This window comes from Ammospiza nelsoni, chromosome 12, assembly GCF_027579445.1.
Source record: "Ammospiza nelsoni isolate bAmmNel1 chromosome 12, bAmmNel1.pri, whole genome shotgun sequence".
In the NCBI taxonomy this organism is placed as follows: Eukaryota; Metazoa; Chordata; class Aves; order Passeriformes; family Passerellidae; genus Ammospiza; species Ammospiza nelsoni.
This window is the reverse complement of record NC_080644.1, coordinates 7,489,058-7,508,716: the sequence shown is the minus strand read 5'-3', so window position 1 is coordinate 7,508,716 and position 19,659 is coordinate 7,489,058. Positions and strand designations below refer to the sequence as shown.

Sequence of the window (19,659 nt, the reverse complement as noted above, 5' to 3'; positions counted from 1 at the left end):
TAACTTCTGGTATTTTTCCCAGTTCCTAGAGATGGGAGCTGCCACCTGAAGCTGTGAATCCCCTCCTGGCTGACTCCTGTGCAGTAGGAGAAGGTGGTTTGGTTTAGTCTGCTGGTCTGCTGAAGCCCAGGTTTTCACCCTAATCCCCAGCTCTGGCACTCTCACCCTTTCCATGCCTGTTGACCATAACATGCCACAGCCATGCTGAGCCTGTCCTGGAAAGCAGCTGGAAGCTGCCAGGGAGATGCAATCACAACTGATCCAGATTTGCAGGACCACTGTTCCTATTCCCCACCACCTCTCAGGTTCTGTTGTCCCTGCTGCACAACCCATGCACACTCAGACTCACCTCTGGCCATTCCCAGTGATGGACTTGCTTCCTTCTACTGAATAACTGGGATCCCCCAGGAATCCTTCACGTTTCAGCTGTTCTTGTGGCTGCAGGTAAGGAGTTTTCTCCTGGGGTACAGTCTGCAGTCTCTGCCTGGAGCCAGCTCTACATCTTCCCACAGGCCACACACCGCTAATCACACTGGCATGCAAACAGGTCGAGCAAAACCAGAACTGGAGCTCAGAAATGAGACCAGAGAACAGATCACATTCTGCTTCTCACACACCCACAGAGATGAACTTGGCTTTCCTGTTCAAGGTACATTTAATTTCCATGTGCACAGGTGGGCTGCAGGAGGAGCCTGAAGCACTTTCCTCACTCTGTGCTTTGGTTGAAGCCAGGTCTGTGTGGTCCTTCCCTATAGTGCCTAAATGCCAGCATGGAAATGGAGCATACATGACACAGAGGGAGCTCCTCTGGATCAGAACACACTGACAAGGGAAGTTAAAAGCATTGCAAAAGATAACCAGGGAATTCAGAATTAATTTTTTTATTACTATAAATAGGTCAGCTCTTCAGCAGGGGGAAGAATCCTCAACATTTAAGTGTCTTGTTACAAACCAACCATTCCTCACTTTTGTGTCTTTGTTTTGAACTACTGTGCAAGGGGATAACCAGCTCTAGCACGGAATGCACTGAGTGGACTGGGGACAGCTCCAGGGCCTGCAGGACAGGGACAGCCCAGGCTGGCTGAGTGTCCAGGTGAACAGGCCAGGGACCTGCCTGCAGCCCTTCTCCCTCTGTAGTCACTGTCTTGCAAGAAGGGAACACAAGCTTGGCTCATAGCCCTCAGAACCCACTTCAGGGTGCCACACCAGGTGCATGCTACAGCACATCCAAGACATCTGCTAGAAGCCTTTCAGGAGTTTGAGATCTCCTCACCCTGCTGAGTACCTCAGCCTTGATGCTTTGTGGAGCTTTCCCATTTCAGTGATTCCTGATATCTAGGAGCAATTTTTTGAAAGACTGTTTTGTAACATTTGAACCAGTGTTTTCCTTGAATGAATATTGAAGAGCTGTCAGCTGATGTACTCTTGAGACCTGGGGTGGCTACAAGAAGGACAAAGAAGAACCTGTGGAACCCCTGGGAGCAGCCAAGCTCCAAAACTGCTGCTGGAAGAAAAGCTACAGAGTGGCCTTTGCAGCCACAAGTCATGCCAAGAACCCTCTCCCAGCACTGCTGAGATCTCTGCTGTCCCCCAGAGGAGCCTATACACATCCCACTGGAAGGTGAATGGTTTGGGATCAGCCATGGCAGGGGAAAGCCACAGTGTCCCTCCCTTCCCACTGTCCCTTCTTGTGCTGGTTCTGGCCAGGCCCCGTGCCTGACCTCCCTCCCTGCAGCTACAGCTGCCAAAGCCAGAAACTTCCCATTGTTACAGTTCCACTGGTTTTCTAAAAACAAACTTTCTAGCACTTTTACACAGAGTGAATAACCTCTTTTAAAGGAGTGTTTTGGGGGCTGTAAACAAGGTTTTTAAATTCTAATTAAGTGCCATTAGGAAATGTATGGTTCATCACTAAAATTAGCTCTTGCAAAATGAAGTTCAAATTGAAAGCATCTTTTATAATGAAGTTGTTTATTAAAAGCATTTGGATCTACCCCAGGTGTCTTCATGGAGGGGAGTTCAGTTTTGGTTGGATTAAGACAGGATAGAATCATAAGGCAGGTCAAAGACACAGTTCCCTACATGAAGCCAGAGAGGTTTTTAAATTTCTGCCAAGCAAAGAATTAGACCCACAAGAAAAACCCAGCACCCACTGGGGAGGCAGCCACAGCAGACACCATTATCCCCTGTCAAGGAGAATAATGTTTGTTAGACAGAAAGTTCTGGTCCCTTGGTTTCACTAGAATTTCCAGCCCATGTGGCAGCATTTAGACAAATTCAGCCCCTCCCAAATAACCCCAACATGCTCTGCTCCCCACAGGCAGGAGAAACAGGAGCAAACCTCAGCTTAAGCTACAACTGGCTGCAGGCACCAGCAGCATTTGAAGATGAAACAGGGCAAAGCACACAGGGCCCTCCTGGGATTCTCCTTCAGAACATGGATTAAAAGCTGACAGCCACAATCAGTGTTAGGTGCTTGTCTAAGAATGATCTAGTTTTCAGTTCTAATTTTCATTCCTAATTCAGCCACCATTAAAACATGACCTTTCCTCAGCAGCTTTCCCCTGGCACTGGGGACTGTGACAGAACATGAATACACTCATCTGCCAAAAATGAGAAATAACTTCAGCATGGATTGTCCTGGTGCTGGAGCTGAAGCTTCTTTTGCCTTTTTAAAGGGAGAAGGGATTATTCTGATGATTTCTGAGTTTTGATTCAAGTATTTGCCAGCTCTGGTCTCACTCACAGACACTCAGCAGCCCCCAACATTGGACTCTGTAACCTGGGGGAATCACATCCATTGCTCTGTTGGGCAAACCATCTCAGGAAAAAAAGGGAATTCACTTTGCCTCCCTCAGCCAGCACTCCAGCAGAAGCTCAGTGATCTCCTGCCACACACCCCCCAGCAGAAACACACAAGCTCTGGGAAGCCAATGGAGCTGGAAGCCAACGCTGAGGGCTCAGCTTCTGCAGCACCAGCACTCCTCAAACTCCCTTGTGAGCTGTCCTCTTCCCCTCTGCTGCTCTGAAGAGCCAGCACTGCCATCCAACAGCTCTGCCACTCTGCCCCTCAGTGCCACACGTCAAACAACATGTCCCACACCAGACACGAGGTGCTGAAGTGATCTTACCCAGCAGCACAGCAGCAGCAGATCCAAATGCCACAACTGGTGGCATAATCACAATATATGGCAGCATTCAGGGCATGCCACACTGGGAGAAACTTAGTTTACCAGGAGAAAAATATTACAAAGAAAGCCAGAGTATTCCAAGCTCTGCTTCTGGCTGAAGCCACACGTCACAGACAGACCAAATGTTACAAAAAGAAATTCTCCAGAAGTGGCTTAGGAGAACCCAAGAGAGCAGGACGACAGGACAATGGCAGATTTATTTACAATAGGACACAAAGAATACATACATTAATTAAAAATTACAAAGAATACAGAGAAAACACTTCAGGGAAGGGAGAGAAATCAATGCTGGCTGAGCCTCTCCACTGGGGCAGGGGCAGAAGAAAAAAAGAAATAAAAATCAACAAAAATCTCAGAGAGGGACCTCAAATCAGAACTGACACAGGATTCCACAGCACAGTTGGCTCACACATCCCCTCCTCCTTTTTTCCATCCATGATTCCTGGCTGATTAGATTTGGGCATGAAGGGCAGGGCCAATGGGAAGGGACACAGGCCCTTGCATGGACCTGGTGGAAACTTATGGCAATTGGGGTTTAAAAAGGCCCCAAAGCCCTCCCTGGGATCAAGGAGGGCTTTGGACAGCTTTGGGTTGGAATGATGTGACCTGTGGCAGCTGGTCATTGGAAGACCTTACTCCAAGAAGAAAAATTTTCATAGATCTCACTAGAAAAAACCTCTTCTCTGTAGTCCTGGCTGAATCCAGTGAGTCTGGGGATGGAGGGAGCCTTCACTGCAACATGGAACCTTTTTACTGATAAACATCACTGAAGTGACCAAAACAAAAGAAAACAAACCACAACCCAACTTTAACCTCTTTTAAAAAGAGCTTCCCATGGTCTGATTCAGGCATCAAGCCATGGGAAAAGAAGAGCCCGTGTCAGCTATCCAGAAGAGCTCTGTTTTTTGTGGAGAAGAACAAAATACAGCTATGGGGTGTACACTTTTCCTGTTCCCTGGAGGTAGAGAATTTCAGAGGAGGAGCAGAGAGCAGCAAGGGCAGTCAGAGCACAGGGCCAGCGAGAGAGCCCCACTCCCAGCCATGGGACAGCTCACGGGGCCACCTGCCTGTGCCAGCCCCCTCAGCATGGCCTGCACTGCCCTTGGGCAGCTCGGGCCCAACACTGCCTCAGATCACTTGGCACTAACACCACGGCACCAGAGCCATCCCTGCAGGCTCTTCAGGATCCCAGTGGCATTCCCAGGAAGGAGCCTGCCCTGATTCCTCACTCATCCAGAGCAGAGCTATTGACAGAACAAACTCTGGTAATTACCTCACACATCCTTCCAGTCCTGTATATAGCACAACCACGTCACTTCCACCAGGACCTTTTGTCCTGCCTTCTGCAGGAGAGGCAATCCCACCCTCCCACACGGCCTGTGCTGTCCGAGGCTGGAGGGAGCAGCGGTGCTGAAGGTTGCTCAAGCTCTCTCAGGGTGAAATTGCACTTCCCAGGCTCGGAATGGCACCTCCAGCAAATTGTAAACGAGCCAAAGCCGGGACTTCGGCGATCGGAGCGCGCCAGGCTCCAGCTGGGTGAGCCTTGAGGCTCCGCTTGTTCTGCCATAGTCAAGCTCCCTCTTCTGTGCAGACACGAAGGCAGGAGAAAAACCCAGTCTGATACTTGTCTGAAGAGTCTCCCTGAATCCTAGAGCACCCCAGGGGCTGGAAGAAAACGTTTTCACAAGTGTTTCCACTGCTGTCTCAAATCCGTTCATCATCAACATAAAAAAAAGGATGGATTAGCAAAAAGGGGGTTTACTTATACAGAGGGACATTTCTCTGCTAAAAAACTCCCTCAAATATGGAACAGGATAATAAAGTTAAAATGTAAGGTATCTACAGACCCCTTTTCCCCGCAGAAGTAGCCCAGAATCCATGTACACTGTGCCAAAGTTACATTCCAAATCGAGGAGTTAATTATTTCTCTTGTGACTCTCCCACTGGATTTTTTGTTTCCTTAAAAAGAGCTGGGAGAAGATGTCCCTGTCCCTCCTGGGAGGACACGTGTTCAGAGGTGTCTGATTCCTGCTGGGGGCTCCAGCTTCAGTCGATTTTCACGGCGGCATAGATCTTCCTCACAAACATGTAGGCTGCGTAGAAGCCAATGGTGCCCGTCAGGAGCCAGAAGGACAGGACCATGAGGGCAGTGTAGCCAAAGTACAGTAAGGAGGGAATGAACTCAACAATATCCAGCTGAAAGAGAAGAGGATGAAAAAAGTCAGCGAAATAACGCACACAGATGACAAACCAACCAGTGCCCTCTGCAAGGAGAGCGCTGGCAAAGGGAGGAAAATTTTCATTTTTGTCCAGCTGAAGGGAGATTCCCTATGAGGTGGGGTCAGGGAATGCTGCTCTGTGCAAGTCCTGTGTGGAGAGTTTAGTTCAGGCATGGCTTGAGGAAAAAGGCCACGAAGCCATGCAACTGAGAGAAAAGTAACAGGTAGCTGTGAAGCAGTTTCAAAGCAGTTCCCAGCCTGACTTCTATAAACAATTAGTCTCTCTCAGGCATCCTTGCATAAACAATAAAGTTCTCAGGCAGTCTTCCCATAACAAAGGTAACATCCTCTCTGGGAAAAGATGGCACCCTGGGAACAGTTATGGAAGTTTTGAGAACCGTTCGTATCACAGTGAGAACACTGATTTTGTTTGATGTAAACAATCAACAGTATTGTAAAACAAAAGGAGTGGTTAGAGTTTTCTCTGTTAGCCTATCGTAAACCTGGATTTTGGAATATGCATGAAGTTAATTAACACTGTTATTTAAAGTGACTGATCGATCAATAAATTTGGAGTTCGATGCATTATAGGATGGTCGTTCTCCCCCTCACTTCAACAGTCCTGGGGCACCTACACCCTCCTCTCCTGTCTGGAAGGGCTGTGAGCACTGCCTTGGGCTGGCATGGGCAGATTGGCCCTCAGCAGGCCCACTGTTTCCTTTCCCAAATCCCACAGTCACCCCAAAAACGTGGCACTTCCACCCAGAGGAATACCTTGTTCACAAAGTAGAAGACAGCATAGATGAGCACGTAGAAGGCAGATCCTCCAGACACCAGGAAGGTTCTCCACCACCAGCGGTAATCCTGACAGGATAAAGAGCCTCATTATCCCCCCCCAGGACTTTCTTCTCCCCAGGCACTGCCTCAGGGAAGCTGTGACAGGGAGAACACCACCCATCTTCAAAGGAAATCCACAATGTGGGACTGGTGAACTTTTTCTGTTCAAAGCACCTGCTGCCCAAGGACATGGCTCACCTTTGGTCCTGCATTTTGTTTTGTATGTGGGGGGAATGGAACAGTTTGGGAACAGCTCAAAACACTCTGTGCCCAGCAAAACTCCTGGTATGGAACCACAGTTCTCAGCCTAACAGATAACCAAGGAGCTTTAACTCCCTTTACAGTGCAGAGATAATCACACCTGTGAAGCTGGGCCACACTGATCTTTGCTGAGCAGCAGCAATAATGTGATCTGTGCTTTTCCAGGAGCAGAGCACCTTCTGCTATCCAAATTACAAACATGGAAATCTCACCTCAGCACAGAGCTGGAAATACACCATGACAATGCTGATCTGGGAGCAGGATACCACCAGAATGATAAACACCAGGAAGAGGAAGCCAAAAAGGTAATAGAACTGGTTCTCCCAGATTGCCTGAAATAAACACACAGCAGGAATTGATTTCCATGTTACTGTCATCAATCATTGAACATGGGACTCACTCCTGGCAGCCAGACAGGGGAAAATGAGGAGCCCCCTCAGCCTCACCTAGATGGAACCACAGATCTAATGCATTTCACAACGTCACTTTAGACGATTCAGGTTGCCAAAAGGGGCACAAGGACCTCTGAGATATCTTGTTCATTCCCCTACATCTCCCAAGCAAATTCTTCCCCATCCATACAAGGTGAAAAATGGGTAGCAGCAGAACAGTGACTGTCTCAAGACCAGGACTCCTCCTTGATGTAATGTTACAGTAAATTTTCTCTTTACCACCAAGTCACCAGGAGAGTCCCATAGCTCTCCCTGGGAACTACTGAATGGCCTGGAAGAGACCAGCCACCCCTTCAGAGAACACAGGAACAGGAGACTGCTCCAGTGCAAGGCCCCTCCCTTTCAAAAGCTTTGGCATGAAAAGAATCCCATTGAGGAAGACAGTGGGTTAAATGCTTACACTGAAAATGAAGAACAGCTCAATGAACATGGCTCCAAAAGGCAGAATACCAGCCATGAGGATCCTACAGAGCAGAAACAATTAAAAATTCCTTGTAAACACACAGCACAGTCCAAGCAAAGGCTCTACATTTCCAGATTACTAAATTTCACAGGCAATGGCACAGCTGCTCCCACTGCTAAGTACCCCTCATACCACATCCAAATTATCAATGTCGTCTCAAGGAACCCAATCTGCCATCTGTCCATGTCCAGAGAGCAGCAGGTGACCCTCAGCAACCCAAGGGGACCAAGGGGAGGGGATTTAACTCACCATATTTCCCAGACACTGATCACTCACCCCACAAATTTGTTCATATACCACCTCTGCTCCGGGATCTGCCTGGGAATCTGATTTGTCCGTACAGGATTGTCATAGGGCTGCTTGCGAAATCCAAAGTAGTAACCCAGGTAGACCAAGGGCAAGGAGATCCCAAACCACATGCACAGCAAGGCCACCATGGTAGGGAAAGGCACCTGGAATCACACCAAGAGCCACAGAAGTGAGGCTGACAGATCTCCTGCCCTGGGGACTGAAGTCATTGGCCAAGCCAACTTGTCACCCACTTGGAAAGGTCTGGGAAGCCAAGTGGGTCCCTCTCAGCCCAGTGACCCTGTCCCACCCAGCAGGCCCCAGGCTGAGGGTGGCACCTACCGCACCAGAGGAGTGTTTCCCCCAGATGAAGCAGTTGAGGACAAAGCAGATGCCAAAGACAACGCCCGGGTACAGCGTCGCTGTCTGCAAGAGGAACCACAGCATAAGAGAAAGCACCTGATTCCTCAGCCAGATGTTCCTATGGAATGAGTCCATCACTGAGACAAGGCACTTGTGGAGAAGTGTCCCTTTTGTTACAGGAAAAGGACACAGAGCTGGGCTGTGGGGAGGATCTTGGACAATCCTCTTTGCTCTGGTGGTGCCTTTTCTGTACAGCTACAAGAACTCAACCCACAGCAAATGTGCACCTCAGCCAAACTGTGTCCAGCTACCACAAACATGTGGAGTTTATCCAAAGATTCTGCCATCAGCAAACCAGGATAAACAGCACAGAATGTCCAAGACTCACACAAAAGGCTCCCTTCTTCCATCGATGGCCCTTCAGAGTCCGGTATAAGCGGCCAGCAAAGAATCCACCAAAAACCCTGCACAGAAACAAGCCAAATCAATGAAAATGAGCTGCTGTAGCTGGGGGAAGGCAGGACAGCACAGGGGGAAGCTGTGGAGGCACCTACCCCATGAACATGAAGAGGAAGCAGGCAGTTGTCATCAGCGCGCCCCGGCTCGAAGGCGACAGCATCCCCAGCATAGCCACAACTGCAGAGGGAACAGGACAAGGAACAGCAGCTCTGAGGGACATGTGCTGCAGCAGCTCAAGGACAGGGGCCTGTCCCATCTGCAGCCCACAGCTGCCTGCAATGCCTGCACAGCCTGATTTCCTTCACAGCATAATGTATCCAGAGCCTCCAGCACCGGCCAGAGAGGAAGGCACAGCTTTGATTTCAGCTACAGACCATGCTTCAGCCCCAGCTTCCCCAGGGATGGGAGCAGGTGCAGCTCAGCAGGCAAGGCACACCTGTGCAGAAGTCCCCCAGTCCACTATCAGCTAGGGCTCACAGCCTGGCAAAGGAAATAAAATCACACAAAGCTGCCTTCAGCTGGGCAATGTCATCCAGCAGTTCAGTATCTGCCCAGGCTGATGGCAACAGGAAGCTGCTTCATGGGCCTCATTCCAGCTAAAGTGAGCACAGGGTGAAATCAAACATCCTTGAGCATCATTCGTGTCACAGCCACCCTGTGCAACATGTGCCACTTACAGATGACAATCAGGATCATACAGAAGAGCTGAATGCCAGAACCCAGGAGAGAGCTGAGGATCATAGGATACTGTGGAGGCCTGAAGACATCTCCATGCACAAGTTTCCAACCAGATTCCTCCATTGTATCTTCCTATAGCAACAACAGAAAAAGGAAGTTATTTAGATGTGATACACTAGTGGAAATTAAGGTCCTACCACAGCAGCCTAAGAGGTTAACTTTCCTGGATCCAGTTTTTCTACAGAATTTTACCACTCTAGCCAAGAAACTTCTTTCCTCTTGGGCTAAAAACAGCTGAGACCTGAATTGTCAGTGCCAGGACACACTTTACAGAGCTGTCTGCAGTCACTCCTTAGGTCTGAAGACATCCTAACTAGTATATGACTGTTCAGGCAGAAAAAGGTGTGTGACAGCACAACACAACTGCCCATCCCATGGCCAAGGCTCAAAGGAAAACAGGGGCAAGGGAAGAGACAATACAGCCAAGTCTGCACACTGGATCCCTCCTGGCCTGTGCTTCCCTCCCTCCAATCCCAGCCCAAGGAACAAATACATACAATGTCATCCTCTTTGTTGTAGTTGGCAATGTCCTTCCGCAGAGTCCGGATGATGATCATGCTGAGAATCCCTGAAAACAAGCACAGAGCTCAGCTCAGAGGCTCCCACAGGGCTGTGCTGCTCTCAAGCTGTGCAGCTACATGGCTCCCACCAACACTGTTCTGGCTGGGAGAGGAGGTCTTGAGTCATCAGCAAAGACAGACACAAAACCCCAAGGAGCAGGGAAGGCAGTATTCCAGCAGAAATGGGGCATTGTGGCTTTCTTGTGGGTTTTTTTGCTCCGTCAATGACCCCAGTATGAGAAAGGCTGGTAAATGCCTGACCCCACAGGACACTGTTTGAACTGGGAGGCTTTAAATTGGTTCCTGCTCCTTCTGACCAGGTTCAGATATTGCCACATGCTCCTTGAGCCATCTGCAGCTAAGGCTTAAAGAAAATTCCCTGCAGATAATGGTAAAGCTTCCCTCTCCCCACACACCCACTCACCTGAAAGGAAAAAGACGACCACAACCGAGTTAATGATAGAGAACCAGTGGATCTGCACGTCACTCATGGTCAGGTACGTGTCCCAGCGGGAAGCCCACTTAATGTCACTTTCCTGAAAGAACAGGAGAGTTCTTCTCACACCAGCACACTCCCAATGTCTTCTACAACTCCAGTGACAGACACTTGGAGCATCACTGCCAGCCAGCTCCCCAGTAGTGCCTCACCTCCCAGTGCACAGAGTAGGTGAAGAGCAACTGGTTCTCTTTAGTAGGATCTATTTCCTGAGGGGCAGAGCCCGTGGCTTCAGGCAGGGTGCACATGCTCTTCTCATCAGCCTTCAAGTCTGTGAAGGAAAGCAGAGCACACAGTGAGCCCTTCCCTCAGGCACCACCTCTCCCACTGAGCATCACCCTGAGGGCACTGGGTTGCAGTAATTCCAGGTGGGGAAGCACTCGCTCCTTGCTCACCTGCTCTGCAGTTTGCAAAACTACTCTCCTGACCAGCAGTGGAGCACCATTAACAAGCTTTCAGGAAAGCTATGCACAGGGCTCTCCTTAACTGGAAGGATAAAAGCCAGAGGTTCTGAAGCCAAGGATCTAGACCATGAACAAATCCTCTATTCCACATGACATGGTGAGAATCAAGACCTCTGCAGCAGTGTCTGCCCTGCCAGAGGGAGCTGTGTGGGGTGATCCACATCATGAGCAACTGCCCTTCTAGACACCCTTTTCCACTGGGCTCACTGAGGTAGGAGTTATTTCCCCTAAGCATTATTTTTAAATTTCAATTCCCCAGAACAGTTCCAAACATCCTGTGTGTCCCTGAACCAGCACAGAGTGTCCCAGTCAGGGAGATCTGTGCCACAGCAAGAGCCAGAATGCCAGACATGCCTCATACCAGATGACACAGTGCAAAAAAATCCAACACCAAAACCTCAAATTCAGATCTTTTTACAGGAATTGATTTTCCATGGATTGCAGTTCATGGATACGTCTCTATTGTTGGTACTTCCTTAATAACAAAGTGGTTTATTATTCTTGTAATTTAGACTCATTTCTGTGCCCTGTTAAGCAACAATTGGCACTCTGATACATTTTGTCCATATAGGAGATTGTTCCCTCTTGCTCCCCTCCTCAAGGGTCTCTTACCTTCCAGTTTAATGCTTTGGGGAATCACCTCAAAGCGCACCACCCTGTAGGTGTGCTCCTGGCTCTCTTCCACATCCTCTCTGTGGTAGTAAAGGATGAAGGAGAGGTGGTTGTGCAGGTAGAACTGAAACAGTGACATAAAATAAAACATCAGCACCCTGTGGGAGGAAGAAGCAAAGCTGAGAAGTAACAACTGCAGAAAACATCTTCAGTGAGGGAAAACTCAGTCTTGGGGGCACAGTGCCTTTGCTCTGCTGAGGGGAAGCCACTGCATGAGCCTGTCCAAAGTTACACGGTGAACAAAAGCAAGGACTCCTGCCTTTCCCACCTTCCCACAAGAGACCCTTCTCTCATATTTCCACTATTAATAAAACCTTTTGCATTCCCAATTCTGATACTCTCTGGCGGACCTCTAACAGACACCCAGATCTCCTCCAGGCACCCCCACACAGCACCTCAGTTCTCTACCTTGTTACCATCCATAAAGCCAAGCCTGTATCCATGCTCGAACTGCACATCCTTCTCCTTCTTCTTCTCCTCTTCCTCACGATTGGAATAAAACTCCAGCCGTGTTGCCACAGGGAGGTTATCAGCAATGCTGAAAAGATGAAATTTGAACAGATTTCAGAACAAATTTGTCCACAGCACCAAATCCCCCTAACACAAACCCATGCCTCAGTGACTCACAGGTGGACGTAGTAATCCTCCCTGATGCGCTCGGCGATGAGCTTGCTCTGCTCCACTGTCAGAGTCACTGGCTTGTTGGGAAAGTTGCACAGAACTTCACATTTCTTCTCCACATTCATGGAAACCTGGAAAGGCGTATTTACAATTCGGTCCCCTCGAAGAACCTCACCTGGAAAAGGGAAAACACGGGCAGGGTTGGAGACTGACAGGCTTCCTGCTGCTGATCCTGCTGCAGGGACCACAGGAAGCTCCTTTGCTAGCCCAGGTGCAAGGATAAGATTGCAAGTCAGTACAGCTACTTTGTTGGAAGTATCAAGGCCTGCTTATGGATCAGGTTACAGCTCTTCATCAGGACAGGCATTTCCAGTGTCCAGCACATGGACACTGCTGTTTGCAGACAGCCAGCACACAGTGAATCAGAGGAAGAAGCTTCTCTCAGCTCAGCAGAAGGGACACTTGCAATTGCATTTACCCCTGTAAACACCCCCCTACACACAGTCTGACAGGTACACACCGAGGTTCTCAGCCTTGTAGGTGATCTTGCTGGGCTGGCAGAAGGGCAGTGAGTAGTACTCATAGGGCAGCTGGGTCCGGGAGCTCGTCAGCTTCACAGCCTGCAGGAGGAATGGAAGGATTATCCCCAGGAAAAAACTTCAGATAATTTCCTGTCCTCTCAGCATCATCTAGAAGCTGATGCTTACTTCAAAACACCTTCCATAAAGCTCACTTCCAGAAGATACTACTACTACTACTATTATTAAAAATAGTAACAAAGACAGATGTTCCTGAGAGACTTCCAGTAGCAATTCATTCACAGAGAAACACTCAAAGAACAAAACATGGTGGTTTCACAAATTTATGTCTCAGTGGAGTCCTAAGAAACAACAAAGACCTCAAAAGAGATTCAAGAATCACATTTCATACAAGATTTCCTCAAACAAAAATTCACATCCCACTGGACCTAGAGGTCTGGCCTCCAGTGCTATGGAGAGTTCAGCAATTTTAATCTCTGCAAGGAAAGCCAGAGAGCCATCAATCTGGGAAGACAAGGTGACCAACCACAAACATTCCTGGAGAGTTTCCACAAATCACAGGGTACAGGGAAGTGCAGAGACATACTACAACAGCCAAGACCACAGTTGCTCAGAAAAACAGAAGTGTTTTGTAACACAGCCAAGCTTGTTTATTGGAAAAGTGCTGGCAAACACGCTGACTTGCCTAAGCACTTGAGGAAGCATTTAGCTCCTGAAATCCCTTTGAGAACAGCTATTCCAAAACCTTCTTCTTCTGGGAAGCTTACTGTAGCCACAGGCAAGTCTCATTTACTTAAAAATAGCCTATGTCTGGCAGTCTGTGGCCAAAGAGAAAACTGTGCCATGCTTCACGTGAGAGCAGCCAACCTCAGCAGCCCCAAGGGTGCTGCATTTGCTGAGACAGAGGCCACAGCTTTAGAAAAATAAATGAAATGGGCTATAAATCACTGATGTCTGAAAGCAAAGCCTGCCTTCCTCGTGGATAGGTGCAGCAGCTCTGTCACTGAGTACCAGCAATGCTGCACAGGAACAGCCCTCAGCAAGGCTGGGCAGAAAGATCTGCAAGGCCCAAGGACAAACACCTCCACCTGGGAAGAGCTTCTCATTAATTTCCCTGAAAGCACAACATGAGCAAACTGGGTATTGAGAAGGTCTGATTCAGACCTTATTCCACCATTCACCTTCCACCCAAGGCACAATCTGCATAAGTACTTTTAGAGTCAGTATAATGCTGGAGAAATTAAATTCACTTCAAAGCCACAGTGAGAAAGGGACCCTTTTCCCCAACAGAGCAACATCTTGAGGACTTTGAAGGAATTTGACAGAAGGAATCTTGAAGGAATTTGGTAGAAGAGATCAGGGGCAAGAACAGGAATCATGTTGGGACCCGAACGCTGTGAAGCAGAGAACACATCTGAACACAAAATTTGCGCAACAGGATCCCCAAATTTAACTTTGCAGCCCATTTTAGCTGCTATGGTATAAAAAAGAAAAAGACAAAAAACCCCCACACCAAACAGACTCACAGCACTGAGTTTGTCCTACCTTTATCTCTACGGGGTCATTGCGGTGGAAGTTGATGGGAGCCACCCCGGGTACGTAGAACGAGTCTGTGCTGTGTAACAACAACAGCAGGCCCAGCACACATCTCAGCCTTTCCTGCAAAAAGGACAGGGAACAGTAAAATACAACAGAAACAGCATTAGAGATGGGCAACAACACTGGAAATGTTCATCCCGGACATTAGAAAGGCTGTGCAGTCAGGTGATTAAACAGAAATGAAATTCACAAAAGCTGTTCTTGGCTTTGTTTTGTGACTCTCATCACGTCACTTTCCACTCAGCATGTTTCTGCCTCTTCATGTGCAATCAGGAAAACCTTGGCTTTGCTCAACCATAAGAAAAATGCCATTTTTATCTGCACCATGGGGCATCAAGCAGGCCATCACTTCACTTTTCTGCTCACCCCCACTGAGCTCCCTGTGCTAGAAAACTCCATGGATTAACAGAGAAGAGGGCTGTAGCCCTGGCTGTGGGTGTGTGTCAGCTCTGCACAGCAGCAGCTGCCCTGGAGCTGAGTACAGATGGCTGCCCACAGGCCACTACCTGCAGAGGAGCAGTTACTGTGATGTGACACCAGTAACTGCACCAAAGGGACAGTCACATCACCACTCCCTCCTGCTGCATCACCACTCTGCTTTCCTCACCCCTCCAGGCCACAGCACAGCTCAGTAACATGGCACATCACTTTTTCATCCTTTTTTAGCGAGCAGGGTGACAAGTCAGGCTGGAAGGTTCAATCAACTCTATAGGGGCTCCAGGAGAACCCAGATCCTACCACAGCCACAGCAAACCCTTTATTTAACACACCTTGCTGCCTCCTCAGCCCCTCCCATTACCTCAGGTAACCCAGCTGAGCATGGGCAGGAAGGCTGTGAAATGAAAATCGAGCTTTAAAGAGTATTAGCCAGCAGCAGCTTGCCTGGATTAGGACATCAGCCCTGCTATAATCTCACAGCACTACTGGCTTCAGGCTCTTCTCCTGAACTCCCAGTGGTATGGCACTACTGGAAAACCAACAAAACCTTGTTTGGTTTGGGATAACTCTTGAGCTAATGCTGTAGATGTAAGAAACCAAATCCCCACTGTCCCTGTGCCTCCTCAGCGCTGTCAGTCTGTCTGACAGCACCAGAGGGAACACTCCACAGGCCAGGTGTGACAAACAGCAGCTCTGTCATGGGGATCTTTCCTCAGGTTGGGGGAAAAAAATAAAATAAAAAAAATCTGTGTTTATTGCCCCCACACCCCTTCTTCTTCATCACCTTCCTCCTGTCTCATTCTAAGGCAAGGAAAGTACCTGGGCCCAGACACCTGTAAGGGCAAACCAGAGCATCCAGAATTAATGAAATTGAGCAGGATTAAAAAAAAAAAAGGCAGAAGGGTCAGGGGGTTGAAAGTCTAAAATTTAAGATGCAAATGCTAGGCACCTACAGAAAATATGAATACTGAATCATCAGATACATGTGGGCTTCCAGTACCTGAAGGGAGCCTACAAGAAAAATTGAGAGAGACTACAAACCATGGAGTACAGGACAAGAGGGAACAGCTTTAAACTGACAGAGTAGGGATATCAGGAAGAAATTCTTCCTTGTGACGGTGGTGAGGCATTGGCACAGACTGCTCAGAGAAGCTGTGGCTGCCCCATCCCTGGAATTGCTCAAGACCAGGCTGGATGGAGTTTGGAGCAGCCTGGGATAGTGGAAGGTTTCCCTGTCAATGGAACAAAATGAGTTTTAAGGACCCTGCCAGCCCAAACCACGCTGTGATTCTCTGATCTTTTTTGCTTACAAAGGGGATTTTCAGATCTATTCTAAGCACAGCCAAATACACTTGGAGCAGGCATAAAGCCCCAGCTTGGAAACACTCTTGTTAAAGCTGCCTGACATTCAATACTGATCTGCCTTCAGGTAACATGGGGATTATTCTCTGTGCTTCACTAAATTTTGCCTTTCCAATCTTTAAAGGAGAGCTCAGTGGCTCTCCACAGAGTAGGAAAATGTCTCCTGCACAGGGGAAGCAGTGGAAGGAATCTGCACTCTTGTCCCACACTGCACTCCAGCAACCTGCAGCCCTTTTCTCATTTGTCACTGAAGTGACAGACCTACACAGTGTTACTCCAAAACCAGAACCACACCACTGCCACCCCTGCCCCAGCAGGCTGGGAGGTGAAAAGACCAGGACAGGACTTTGGCAGCCACTCAGAAGACACATGAGCATGCAGGAGATGAAATTTTTGATGACAATTTTGGCAGAAATCAGGCTGTCTTTGCATACAGATGATGATGACTCAGGCAGCAACAGGAAAGACAAGAGGGTGACTCTAAAGCCTTGCCAGGAAAGAACAGTTGGTAGCAAGAAAAGAGAAAGCTGCTATGCAACAGGTGGGGAAAGCTTTGGGAGTGAAATATGAAGGAAATGCCCAGTGCAGGCTCCTGAGCTGGCAGAGCACAGGGAGGCTGAAGCCAGGGCCTTACTCACCAGGACCTTTGTGCTTGTACTGACAAATGTGCCTCATCCTCTCCAAACAAAGGCAGCAGCTTAGAAATGTCAACATGGACACCCCCCAAAGCATCTGTGTGACTCATGGGCCTGGCCAGGTGATTGTATCACACAGGGGATTCCTGCAAGCTGAGTTCTCCCCTGTGCCAGGTCAGAACTTCCAGCAGGGAGCTCTGCTTTGGTTCAGTCACAGAGCCCTGGCAGACTCCCAGCAAACAGGACACACAGCTTCACAGCCTTTTCCATTTACATTTCAAAAACATGCAAAAACCCCCTCCAATGATAATCTTGCATCTGAAGTGCCAGGAAATCATGTTATGGTGCAACAAGTAGCACAACAAATATGCACAACCCCAGACTGAGAAAAACCCAGCTGCAAGTAGGCAAAAATAGTTCAGATTGCCTAAGCCTGATTGTTTTCCCATAGGCAGACATGCAGGGACACCCTTAGGAGAATATGATCTCAATAAAAGAAGTAACTGCAGGAGCACAATCACCATTCCTGTCCCTCAGATCACAAGTTCACACACAAAACCTCTCCAAAAAGACCCTCCTGGATAATTATCACCAGTCTTGGGGTTTGCAGACAACTCCAGGTTTATCCCATTCAGAAAGACTAAAAACAACATTGCCACTTTCTGTGAATTCACAGAAGGCTCACAAACCATGCTGCCAAAACAGAGGATTTGTTCTCCAAACCCCAGTCTGACCCAGCATGAAGAGGCCCTAAAATATCCAGTTATTACCACACTTGTCCCTCCCTAGGACTTGTGGTCCCTCCAGCCACCACTGCCAGAGTCTGACATTTATTTAAGGGAAAGGGGAAACAGCAGCTGCTCCCTGGGGCACTCTGCAACAGCTCCAGCTGCTCCAGAGGGTCCATGGCCTGGCCATGTGCACCCAGGACATCCCTGCCCAGGTTACTGCCAACAACTTGAAGAAACTCTCAAACAGCAGCAAATTCAACCATCAGAAATGCGCCAGTGCTGTACCAGGGTTGGTTTAGGTCTTAGGAGTTTCACAATCCACATAGGAACTGAAGAACAGAACACAGGATTTTTCAAAGACACAAAAAGGAATGAGGAAGTGACAGTGATGGATATCATGAATTGTCCCATCTCTTTTTGGCAGAGAAAGGCAAGAGGGACATCAAAGAGCCATAATCAAGAATTGTTAATTTTCAAAGACAGCTTTGAAGAAAAACAGGGAAAACCACCTGTGCAGAGCCATTTGTCCAAATGGATTCACACAGCTCTCCCATTCCACTTACTGAAACATTTTTTAAATGGTCACAGAACGGGAGGAAAGCCACAACTCACTACTCTGTGGGAGCAAAAAAACCCAACAAGCTCCCTCACCTTGCAGAATGTAACCTTCATTCTGCCCTCAGGCACATTAGCAGGACAGAACAGTGCTAAAGGCACCCTGACCCTCATCCCCTTTTCCATGGGCTGCCTCCTTGGATGATCCTGACACCTGTTTGGATAAGCACATCTTTATTACATCCCTGCCCTGCTCACCCTGCACTGGAGGAGCCACCAGAGCCCTTCAGAAGGAGACAAGTGCTGCATTCACATTGACTTCAGAGCTCCTTTGACACCAGGAGAGCTGCTGGCAGCCTCCTCTGCCCTTCACACAACAGAGAGCCACGAGGAAATTCCCAGTAGGACCATCCCCAGCTCTCAGAGCCAGCTGAGCACTCCCTCCCCCGTGCCTGGGGGAAAGCCAGCAGGGTATAAAGATGCTGAAAGCAAATGAAAGGGAAACCTTGGCTCTCCCAGTCTCTCCATAAGTCACCTCACAGCCCAGCCAGCAGCGACCTTTGTATCAGCACACATCATTTATCCACACCGCTATTCCTGCATTGTCCTGCCACTAAAATACCCTCTATGAAAGCAAGGAGGAAATCCGTTTGACTTCTACAAGACTTCAAGGCAGATAACAAATGTCTCAGCAGCTCGTTTTCTGCTCTGCGAGGTGGCACTGATGCTCCCCGGGAACACCTTCAGTTCTCTGAGGATTCAAGGAATAATTCAATAGTAATAACAGGGATGCTGAGACGCGGGAAGCGAAGCAGCTGCTCAAACCCGGACCCGATAACCACCACCAAGCATTTGTGAAACCACAGAGCAAACAGAGCAACCGGCTCGGTGCTGGCATCAGCGGCGGGCCCAGGCTGGCAGCTCGGAAGGGAGAGCAGAGGATGTGCCGGTGCTCCCTGCAACCCGCCCGGCTCCTCCTGCCCCGACACCGACGCGAACCGCACAAAGGAGCCAACTCTGCCGCCGAGGGAGCGCGGGGCAGGCGGGACAGGAGCCCGCCGGGCTGCCCTGGGCACCGAGCGGCGGCCCCAGCCCTGCCCTCCACAGGTGACACCGCCGGGAGACGCGGGGCAGCTGCCAGGCCCCGGCCGGGACCGGGGAGCCTCCTCCGTCCAGGGGCCGGGCCCGCATCCCTCCCAGCGCGGTGCAGATCCGGCCGCAGCCCCCGAGGCGAGCCCTGCGCCGGGAGCGCCGCCGGGCCGGGCCGGGCAGAGCGGGCGGGACGCGGGGCCGGGCCGGGCCCCGCCGCACTCACCATCGCCGCCGACGCCGCCATCTTGGATCCACGTGTCGGCGCTGCCGTCACCGGAAGCGGCGCGCGGTTGGCTGCGGGGCCGATCGCCATGGCGACCGCGGCGGCCGCGCAGGACCGCGCCGGGCGGCGGCGCTCCGCGCTACCGGGGCCGGGCCCAGCGCAGCCCCGGATCGGCACAGCCCTCCTGCCGGGAGAGCCGGGGCGGGGGTCTCCGCTCCCGTCCCCAGCGGGTCTCCGGCCCCGCGAAGCCGGCTGGGGAGGGGGCGGGCCGCACCGCCATCTTTGCTGAGGGCAGCGGGCTTTGCACGGGGAGCGGGCGCGACGCTGCGGCCGCCATGTTTGGTGAGGGCGGCGGGGCCGGGAGGCGCCCGAAGCGTTCCGAACCTCCCGGTCCCTCCCGG

General features: G+C 49.8%; 1 protein-coding gene across 2 annotated transcripts; it reads right to left on the bottom strand.

Annotated features, from left to right (window-relative positions):
- Positions 1 to 3,369: 3,369 nt before the first annotated feature.
- TM9SF4 (transmembrane 9 superfamily member 4) lies at positions 3,370 to 19,348 on the bottom strand. 2 transcript variants are annotated; one of them, XM_059480800.1, is made up of 18 exons: positions 19,259 to 19,348; positions 14,169 to 14,282; positions 12,605 to 12,704; positions 12,091 to 12,259; positions 11,872 to 12,001; positions 11,404 to 11,527; positions 10,480 to 10,598; positions 10,256 to 10,367; positions 9,769 to 9,839; positions 9,211 to 9,343; positions 8,629 to 8,710; positions 8,463 to 8,538; positions 8,054 to 8,137; positions 7,700 to 7,875; positions 7,361 to 7,424; positions 6,721 to 6,840; positions 6,185 to 6,274; positions 3,370 to 5,387 (listed from the first exon to the last, which is right to left on the bottom strand). In XM_059480800.1, exons 1-18 carry the CDS (start codon positions 19,346 to 19,348, stop codon positions 5,238 to 5,240), a joined length of 2,004 nt encoding a protein of 667 aa, XP_059336783.1. In that variant the 3' UTR covers positions 3,370 to 5,237. The 2 variants fall into 2 exon arrangements, with proteins under 2 accessions (XP_059336783.1, XP_059336784.1); XM_059480801.1 differs by lacking the exon at positions 19,259 to 19,348 and adding an exon at positions 18,040 to 18,060.
- Positions 19,349 to 19,659: the final 311 nt, after the last annotated feature.

Excerpts from the sequence above, each read along its gene's own strand:
- TM9SF4 (XM_059480800.1), bottom strand. The coding sequence starts at position 19,348 with ATGGCGATCGGCCCCGCAGCCAACCGCGCGCCGCTTCCGGTGACGGCA. Across the intron at positions 6,841-7,360 it reads AGCTGTTCTTCATTTTCAGT|GCAATCTGGGAGAACCAGTT; the intron begins GTAAGCATTTAA and ends TGTTTATTTCAG. Across the intron at positions 6,275-6,720 it reads ATTTCCAGCTCTGTGCTGAG|GATTACCGCTGGTGGTGGAG; the intron begins GTGAGATTTCCA and ends TTATCCTGTCAG.